Source organism: Physeter macrocephalus, unplaced genomic scaffold, assembly GCF_002837175.3.
Source record: "Physeter macrocephalus isolate SW-GA unplaced genomic scaffold, ASM283717v5 random_564, whole genome shotgun sequence".
NCBI lineage: Eukaryota > Metazoa > Chordata > Mammalia > Artiodactyla > Physeteridae > Physeter > Physeter macrocephalus.
Window position 1 is genome coordinate 1 of NW_021145870.1, and position 9,582 is coordinate 9,582.

At 49.1% G+C, this 9,582-nt stretch overlaps 1 protein-coding gene across 1 annotated transcript in view; it reads left to right on the forward strand.

The window, feature by feature from the left end:
* The first annotated feature begins 1,437 nt into the window (after positions 1-1,437).
* Positions 1,438-9,582, forward strand: part of LOC102992597 (sterol 26-hydroxylase, mitochondrial) — a 14,855-nt gene continuing 6,710 nt past the window's right edge. Inside the window, exons 1-8 of the mRNA XM_028485848.2 lie at positions 1,438-2,440; positions 2,564-2,761; positions 2,914-3,086; positions 3,690-3,856; positions 4,063-4,144; positions 4,225-4,437; positions 4,575-4,661; positions 6,018-6,085. Coding sequence (XP_028341649.2) covers positions 2,350-2,440; positions 2,564-2,761; positions 2,914-3,086; positions 3,690-3,856; positions 4,063-4,144; positions 4,225-4,437; positions 4,575-4,661; positions 6,018-6,085 — 1,079 coding nt within the window. The 5' untranslated portion in view covers positions 1,438-2,349. The remainder of the gene's footprint in view (positions 2,441-2,563; positions 2,762-2,913; positions 3,087-3,689; positions 3,857-4,062; positions 4,145-4,224; positions 4,438-4,574; positions 4,662-6,017; positions 6,086-9,582) is intronic.

Genomic DNA, 9,582 nt, shown 5'->3' on the forward strand with positions numbered 1-9,582 from the left:
ACAGGTCAGGCCATCATTGGACTTGATTGTTCAGATTTAGAACTGGAGCTAAACATGATATATACCCCTTTGTGATCTATTTATAACTGTTTACTCTAAAGCCAGTTTCCTAAATATGCTATACCATATATGTCTTTAAAAGCTATTTTGCTAACCTGTGATAAGCTTTTTTGTTTTAACATATATATTTTTAAAATCTCATTTTTTGAATGAGCATCGTTTCCCCAAGAAATATTTTAACAACCACAGAAAGTTTCCGATTTAAGTCCTGCAAATCTGATTCCTACTGTTGGGAGAGTTTTACTCTTGGAGAAGCACCTAAAACCTGAAGTTCCAATAAATAGGTCTTTTCTGGTTTTTATTTCCTTTCCAACAACACTTTTAGTTTATCTCTTTTTTTCATAAATTTATTTTATTTTATTTATTTTTGGCTGCGTTGGGTCTTCGTTGCTTAGCGGCCATGGCTCACGGGCCCAGCTGCTCCGCAGCATGTGGGATCTTCCCGGACCGGGGCATGAACCCGTGTCCCCTGCATCGGCAGGTGGGCTCTCAACCACTGCACCACCAGGGACCCGTGTCGCCTGCATCGGCAGGTGGACTCTCAACCACTGCACCACCAGGGAAGCCCCTGTGGTGGCTTCTCTTGTTATGGAGCACGGGCTCTAGGTTCGCGGGCTCAGTAGTTGTGGCGCTCGGGCTTAGTTGCTCCACGGCATGTGGGATCTTCCCAGACCAGGGATCAAACCCATGTCCCCTGCATTGGCAGGTGGATTCTTAACCACTGCGCCATCAGGGAAGTCCCTAGTTTTTCTTTTTGCAGGTTTTCGCCAACATAATAAAGAAAACTCCTGGGGTTTGAGGTTTATTTATTTATTTAGCTAGTTTTTTGAGGTTCATTTAAATAAAAATATATTTTAAAAATTTATTGACGTGTAGTTGACTTATACTTCAAAATAAAAAACCTGATTTTTGCTTTCAGACTTTTAAAATGTTTTTCTTTTTAAAATACCTTATTGGTTTTTAAAATTCAGAAGTAATACTTATTGGAAAAATTCCATCCCATCCTCCTAAGTAATTCTGATCAGTAGTTTGGTGTGTATTCTTCTTCCCTACTTTGTGTTGAAACATGCAAATATGCATGTGGATATGTAGAATTTCCTCTCTTCCTCTTAAAATTGTACCATATTATACTTATTACTCTGCAACTGGCTTTTTTTTTTTTTTTTTTTTTTTTGCGGTACGCGGGCCTCTCACTGTCGTGGCCTCTCCCGTTGCGGAGCACAGGCTCCGGACGTGCAGGCTCAGCGGCCATGGCTCACGGGCCCAGCTGCTCCGCAGCATGTGGGATCATCCCGGACCGGGGCACGAACCCGTGTCCCCTGCATCGGCAGGCGGACTCTCAACCACTGTGCCACCAGGGAAGCCCTGCAACTGGCTTTTAAAAAACTGACCCATACCCAGCTTGCTTAGGAAAGGTAACAGGTTTTGGGGACAGCTGAGGGTGGCAGCAGCCCCTGAATATTAAGCTCCTGTATGGGAAGCATGTTTCCACCCACATGAACATCCCTGCCTAACCAGGGTGAGGACCCAACCACCTACTGGATGGCTATGGCAAGAGAGCCTGGAGATCAGCCTGGTAGCTCTCTCTGTCCCCTTGGCCTATGGAGCAAAGCAGAGCACAAAGGTCCAGAATCTGAGCACCCCAAGAACCCTAATTTGCTCCTCTTTTATTCCTCATCCTCCACACAGAGGGACTGGAACCACCATGGCTCCATAGGTCATTTCACATACAGAAAATTCTGGAGTTGTGTCATCCTAAGGTAATCACAGTAAACATTCATTAAGCATTCACCATTTGCCAGGCACTGATCTAAGCACGTTAATTATCCTGCTAAGATAGGCACTCTTATTATTCCCATTTTACAGAAGGGGAAACCGAGGCACAGAGGAGTTAAGTCACCTGCCTAAGGTCACTCAGCCAGTCATCATCTGACCTGTGATTTGACCCTAGACAGACTGATTCCAGATGCCCACCTTAACTACTTCCTTTATGCTGTTAGTGAGATTCTGAAGTTTTGTGATTCGAAGATTCTGTTATTTGAAAGTTTGTGATTCTTTAATTCTAGGTCTAGAAGTCTGAGATTTTCCTCGAGTCCATAGGGGTCTCAGGGCGGGAAGATACCATCTAATCCAATCCCCACCAGATACTTACATTGGTGTCTCTCCTCCATTCTCTACAGGGAAGGAGAGCAGTGGTACCGGCTCCGCCAGGCTCTGAACCAGCGGTTGCTGAAGCCAGCTGAGGCTGCGCTCTACACAGATGCTCTGAATGAGGTGATCGAGGACTTCATGACTCGACTGAACCAGCAGCGGGCAGAGAGCGCCTCGGGGGACCATGTGCCCGACATCGCTCACCATTTCTACTTCTTTGCCTTGGAAGGTACACTTGTGGGGAGAGGGGCTGGGTGGGCGTGAGTCGGGTAGGTTGTGCTCTCCTCCTCGAAGCCCCCTGGACTCTGTGTGCCGTGGCCCTGCCTCCTGTGACGGCCCCGTGCACTGCCAGCTGTTTGCTACGTCCTGTTTGAGAAACGTATTGGCTGCCTGGAGCGCTCCATCCCCCAGGACACCAAGACCTTCGTCAAATCTGTCGGGCTCATGTTCCACAACTCAGTGTACGCCACCTTCCTCCCCAAGTGGACTCGCTCCTTGCTGCCTTTCTGGAGGCGATATCTGGATGGCTGGAACACCATCTTCTCTTTTGGTGAGGAGTCCAGGGAAAGAAGTTGGGGTGTGGCTCCCAGGGCCTGTGCGGTAACAGCCCCCTCAGGACCCTCTCCCGGGATCTTCTCTCTTGGTCCTTGGGAGAACATGACTTTTGACCTCATCCTCCCCTGTTCTCCGTTGTCCCCACAGGGAAGAACCTGATTGATCAGAAATTAGAGGAGATAGAGACCCAACTTCAGACAGGGGGCCCAGAGAAGGCCCAGATATCTGGTTACCTGCACTTCCTGCTGACCAGCGGACAGCTCAGTCCTCGTGACGCCGAGGGCAGCCTGCCCGAGCTGCTCCTGGCTGGAGTAGACACGGTGCGTGAGAGGGGCAGGCGAGGAGACCAGGGCCTCCCAGCTCCCATCCTGAGCCAATTCCCCAGTCTACCCCACCTGAGCCAGACCTTCATCAGGTACCCGCTTCTCTTTCCGTAACGTGGTTGTAGAGCTGGAAGGAAAACAGGGGGGTCATTCAGCCTGGTGGAGGTGGGCAGGGAGTGGTCCTTGTGTAAGAGGGATTCCCTCACCCCCTGGAGCCTCTCTCAGACAGCTGGGAAGTTTCCTGTCACATCTAACCCACTCCCTCGTGCTGTCAGCTAAGCACAGAGTCGAAGAGCTTGCCCACAGCACCTTCTCAGTGGGACCTCTTTCCTGTCCTTTCGTCACATTGGATTTCTCTGTCACAGTCTTCTCTGCTGTTACAGTGCAGTTCTCCATCATATCGGTCCTTAGTCCACTGTGAAGTCACGTGGAGCGTGGAGGGAGAGCCCCATGAACCCCTGAGTCTAATCCTGCCACACTCGTGGCAAATTAATTTTTCTCCCACATTTTGCGCACATGCACTCACACACCCTCCCACCACCTTAACTGGCCTCTTTCTTAGAAATCTTTCCTCACTTCATCTCTTACTCTACCTCCCAGACGTCCAACACGCTGACGTGGGCCCTGTACCATCTTTCAAAGAACCCAGAGATCCAGGCGGCCCTGCATGAGGAAGTGGTGGGCATGGTGCCCGCCGGGCAGGTGCCCCAGCACAAGGACTTTGCCCACATGCCCCTGCTCAAAGCTGTGCTTAAGGAGACACTGCGGTAGGATGCTGTCCCCGGGAGCAAGGGTCTGTGTGTGGATGAGGACTCAGAGACAGGACTGGGAGTGGGGGCTGGTGGGCTGCGGCCAGGGCCAGGGATGAGATGGGAAGAGGGGCCTGGGGGAACAGAGGGGGGTGGCCGAGGGGGGTGGGCACTCTGCCCCTCCTTGGATCCAGAGGCAGATCTGCACTTTCTTTTACCTGCAGCCTCTATCCTGTGGTCCCCGTGAACTCCCGGGTCATCATGGACCAGGAAGTTGAAGTTGGTGGCTTCCTCTTCCCCAAGAATGTGAGTAGGGCTAGAGAGCCAGGGTTCCCAGGGGGACCCTGCAGCCCTCTGCTGATGTGCTACCCATTCTTTGTCTGCAGACCCTGTTTGTGTTATGCCACTATGTGGTGTCCCGGGACCCTCTCATCTTCCTTGAGCCGGACAGCTTCCAGCCCCAACGTTGGCTGAGGAAGAGCCAGCCTGATGCCCTCAGGGCCCAACACGCATTTGGCTCTGTGCCCTTTGGTTACGGTGTTCGGGCTTGCCTGGGCCGCAGGATTGCAGAGCTGGAGATGCAGCTGCTGCTGACAAGGGTGAGTGGGGAGAGACAGGAGGGCTGTGCGGGCCAGGGGTGCTGAAGGAGGCGGGAGGCACGGGGTGGGAGCATGCGGAGGAGGGCGGTGGATGGAGGTCACAGACTCTAATCGCCCGTGTGCCTTTTACTTCCCAGCTGATCCAGCAGTACGAGGTGGCCCTGGCCCCTGAGACGGGGGAGGTGACAAGTGTGGCTCGAATCGTGCTGGTTCCCAATAAGAAGGTGGGCCTGCGTTTCCTGCAGAGACAGAGCTGAGCCCCCTTTCCACCCTCCCTGGCACATGAAGAAGGAGAGGAAGGGGCTGCCAGGTGCCAGAGGTTGGAGAAACTCAGTATAGTTCCTGTAGAACCCTGAGCTTTTGCCACTTTCATCATTTTGAGCATCTCCCTCTCAGATAAAAAGCCACCTCCATGGCACATTGCTAAACCTTGGGGAAAGTATAGAATAAAGGGGCTTTTATTCATAATTGGAGACCTTTGTGATTCTTTTTGACAACCCAGCATCTGAACCTCTTTCTGTGTTTGGGGAACACCCTCTCCCCACTTAGCAAACCTGGTGGGAGGCAGAACCACCTCCCTTCGCGGAAGCTGAGAATGCCGTATGCTTTCCCAGACCTCACAGAGAAGCCTTAGCTTCATCTGGCATTGGCTGAGGCCCTGCCCAAGTAGAAGCTGCAGAGCCATTCCCCAGGCACCGAGAGGACACCCTCTTTTGAATAGAAAGTGCTTAGATACAGGCAGTGACATGCTATAAAAATGATCGGAAGAGCTGTAGGCCAGGCCTACAGGAATGACTCTAGGGACACCACTGGGGGGCTGATCAGTCTGGAAAGCCCCGTGTTGGCCACACTCAGGAGGATGAGAGTTGGGCAGCTCTCACTACAACTGTTGGCCCCAGAGCTACTCCATGTCTCCCAGGTCTATGCTGACTAAAGAAAAAAAAGAAAAGATGCCCCCTCCTCCCAACTACCCCTGACAACAGAAAGAACAGGAGCAGCAGAGGGTGGTCTCTGTCTCACGACCACCTTCCAAATCTCTCACGTACAACTGAGAGGTGGAGCCTAAGTCCCACCTGGAAGTCTAGCTTCAAGAGAGTCTGGGGATTGTAGTTTTTAACTTTCCAGCCTCTTCAGTACAGGAGGCCAACAAGAAGGAAAGTGGGTTGGCATCGAGATCCAGTGTACCACAACACAAGCCTGAAAAGTCAACAAATCCCAGCCTCAAGGAGGCCCAGCCCCAGTGGGAAATTTCTGCTGAGGCATAGAAAACTAAAGAAGAATTTCTTCTGTCTGTGGGGATTTGAGTTTGAGCCTATTAAAAAAAATCACATCATTGCCCTGATTAAAATCCTTCCATGGCTCCCCTCAGTCCTGAGGCAAGGTCCTAAGTGGCTTAGAAGACTCGTGTTCTGGCACCCTGCCCTCCACACTCCCCTATCCCCCCTCCACCCTTCCACAGCTGAACCCAAATTCCTTGTACTTCCCTGAGCACGTTATGCTCTTTCCAGCCTCAATACTTTGTACTCAATGTCTGCTGTCCTTGGAACACCCTCTTCACCAACTGGCCTGTTGTCTTACAGAACTTGCTCTTCCTCAAGGCCCAGCTCAAGTGTCACCGCCTCTGCAAAGCCTTCCCTGACCTCCCGGGGTGAGCATGAACACTTCCTCTTGCGCTCTCCCCTGTCCACCCCCTAGAACCGCGCTCTCAGCCTGTCCACCGTGTCGTAGGCCCGACTGTCTCCCCAGCCAACTGGGAGCCCCATGGAGGGCACAGTCCCAGTGTCTAACTCTGTGTCTAGCACAGAGGTAATAAAGGTAATGCATACCTGTTTGTTGAATGAGACTGGAATAGGAGGAAGGGAAGGGAAGGAGAGGGGGAAGATACAGAGCTTTCCATATTGAGATGAGAAACCTGGAGAGAATTGGGCAGGATGCCTGATTATAAGGCCACGGCTCTCGAACCCACCTGTGCAGGGGTTCACTGTAAGAGCTCTTTATAAATGTAGAGGATGGGGGCTGGGCACCAAGGGTGCTAGGATCTCTGTCACAAAGCCAACCAGGGCAGACTGCTGCCTTTCCCTCAGACCACCAAGGGTCAGCTTCCCAAGCCATGTGAACGCCTCAGTGCTGGCACGCTGGCTGGCGGGAAGTCTGTGTGATGTGGCTTGGGATTGAGGTTTTGGAGAGCTGTCCGAGAGTGTCAGTGGCCATGGTCTGCAGCTCAGTTTATGGATTTCTAGGCTAATCTCACATAAAAATCTGTGAAGATCTTGTATATCCATAGGCTAGAGTATTATTCAGCCATAAAAAACAAATGAAGTACTGAGTCATGCTACGTCATGGATGAACCTTGAAAACATTATGTTAATGAAGGAAACCAGACACAAAAGACCACATCTTGTATGATTCCACTGACATGAAATGTCCGGAATAGGCAAATCCATAGAGACAGAAAGTAAGTTAGTGGTTGCCGGGGGAATGGGGAGTGATTTTCAATGGATATGGAGTTTCTTTGGGATGACAAGTGTGTTCTGGAATTAGTGGTGATGGTTGCACAACTTTGTGATTATACTAAATACCACTGAATTATACACACTGAAAGAGTGAATTTTATGGTATGTGAGTTATACCTCAATTTAAAAAATCTACGAAGATCAGTTTGGTAAGATTATTGTAGAAATAGCTGCCAATGGAAGCCATACCTCCAGAGGCGCCACAGGAAATTGTGAAGCAGCAGTGCCCTGCTGTGCATCTGCAGGGCCTAAAATCCAGTCTCTAATCAGAAATCAGCAATGCAGAACCGAAACAAGAGCTCAGAGGACTGGTGAAGTAATGATGTCCTTGTGAGGATTAATCAAAGAGCAGGCTATATCCCCTTACATTTTGATGAGGTGTAGCCACAACCTCAGAGGCTCCCCACCAAAAGTGACAAGCGACAAGTTGTGTTCTAAAAGATATAAGAGCCGAAGAGCTATTAACGCAGCTATGAAACCTTGCCCAGAGGTTGCTACTGGAAAGCCCACAGACACAGCTCTGGGAAGAAAAGAGTCAAAGACTCCTACTCAAAACAGAGAAAAGAGACTTCCTGGTGGCACAGTGGATAAGAATCTGCCTGCCAATGCAGGGGACCCAGGTTCGAGCCTGTGGCTCGGGAGGATCCCAAACGCTGCGGAGCAACTAAGCCCGTGCACCACAACTACTGAGCCTGTGCTCTAGAGCCCGCGAGCCACAACTACTGAAGCCCGCGCACCTAGAGCCTGTGCGCCTTGAGCCCGTGCTCCGCAACAGAAGCCACCGCAATGAGAAGCCTGCACACCGCAATGAAGAGTCAACACAGCCAAAAATAAAATAAAATAAATAAAATAAATTAATTTAAAAATAAAAACCAGGGCTTCCCTGGTGGCGCAGTGGTTGAGAGTCCGCCTGCCGGTGCAGGGGACACGGGTTCGTGCCCCGGTCCGGGAGGATCCCACATGCCGCGGAGCGGCTGGGCCCGTGAGCCATGGCCGCTGGGCCTGCGCGTCCGGAGCCTGTGCTCCGCAACGGGAGAGGCCACAACAGTGAGAGGCCCGCGTAACGCAAAATAAATAAATAAATAAATAAATAAATAAATAAATAAAATAAAAACCAGGGAAGAACAAAATACAGCATGGTCAAAGAGGTTTTCTCTTCATACCTGAGGTTCTTTAAACAAAATTTTAAGATATTTATTGAAATATACCTACAGAAAAACGAATATGCCATAAGTGTACGTGAAGTTCTTCTGCTTATCTTGGGAGTTGAAAATGGCCTCTGTCAGTTTATTTTCCATCACATTGCCTGGACAAGACATTTAATGTAAATGGAAAAAATTACTTTCTTTGGCAATGATTCGTTCAAATACATATAATAGCTATAGGATACAATATTGTAAATCAACTATGCTTTAATTTTTTAAAAAAAGCCCAAGGTTTAGAAAACACACACAGAGATAGCTGCAGGATGGATGTGATGCAATACGTGGGCTCTTTCTCTTGCAACCTTCTCTCTGGAGAGTGAAAGCATCAGCCCTGGTTTGAGGGCTGGCCCAAAGGCCATCAGTGGCCAGTGACGGGGTGCATTTCCAGGGTCTGGGGGCTCAGGAACTCTGGACTGCCCCCGTAAGTCACAGTGCAGGGATGTCACAGTGAGGCTCCCTAATAACCCACCTGACTGTATAAGGAAAGAAGAATAGGATTTAGGGTAATCGCTGAAGAGTAGACATTAATTCAGCACAGCAGCTACATCTTTGACTGAAAAGAATGTGCACATCTTGTTACTCCTAATTCCAGCTAATTTGAATTTGTTGGCCAAATTAGGATCCATGTTTCTGGGTACGACTTTGAGAAAACAGCTTGCCTTCTTAAACACTATGCAGCGCTCCTGGGAATAAAAATAGAGTATCCAGTGTTTTCTGGCTATCCACATGCTCATGCTCTATAGAAGTTTTAGCCCTCAATGTATTTTGGCTTGGTAATATCAGTTTATCTTCAGGTCATTATTTATGACTCCACTTTTCTTCCCCAAACTTAATCACTAGTTTTATTTAGGTTTTTCATCGTTTGGTTTTTCTTTTTTTTTTTTTACACCTTTATTGGAGTATAATTGCTTTACAATGGTGTGTTATTTTCTGCTGTATAACAAAGTGAATCCCCTATACGTATACATATAACCTCATATCCCCTCCCTCTTGCGTGTCCCTCCCACCCTCCCTATCCCACCCCTCTAGGTGGTCACAAAGCACCGAGCTGATCTCCCTGTGCTATGCGGCTGCTTTCCACCAGCTATCTATATTACATTTGGTAGTGTGTATATGTCAGTGCCACTCTCTCACTTCATCCCATCTTACCCTTCCCCCTCCCCGTGTCCTCAAGTCCATTCTCTACATCTGTGTCTTTATTCCTGTCCTGCCCCTAGGTTTATCAGAACCTTTTTTTTTTTTTTTTGGATTCCATATATATGTGTTAGCATACGGTATTTGTTTTTCTCTTTCTGACTTACTTCACTCTGTATGACAGACTCTACGTCCATCCACCTCACTACAAATAACTCAATTTCGTTTCTTTTTATGGCTGAGTAATATTCCATTGTATATATGTGCCACATCTTCTTTATCCATTCATCTGT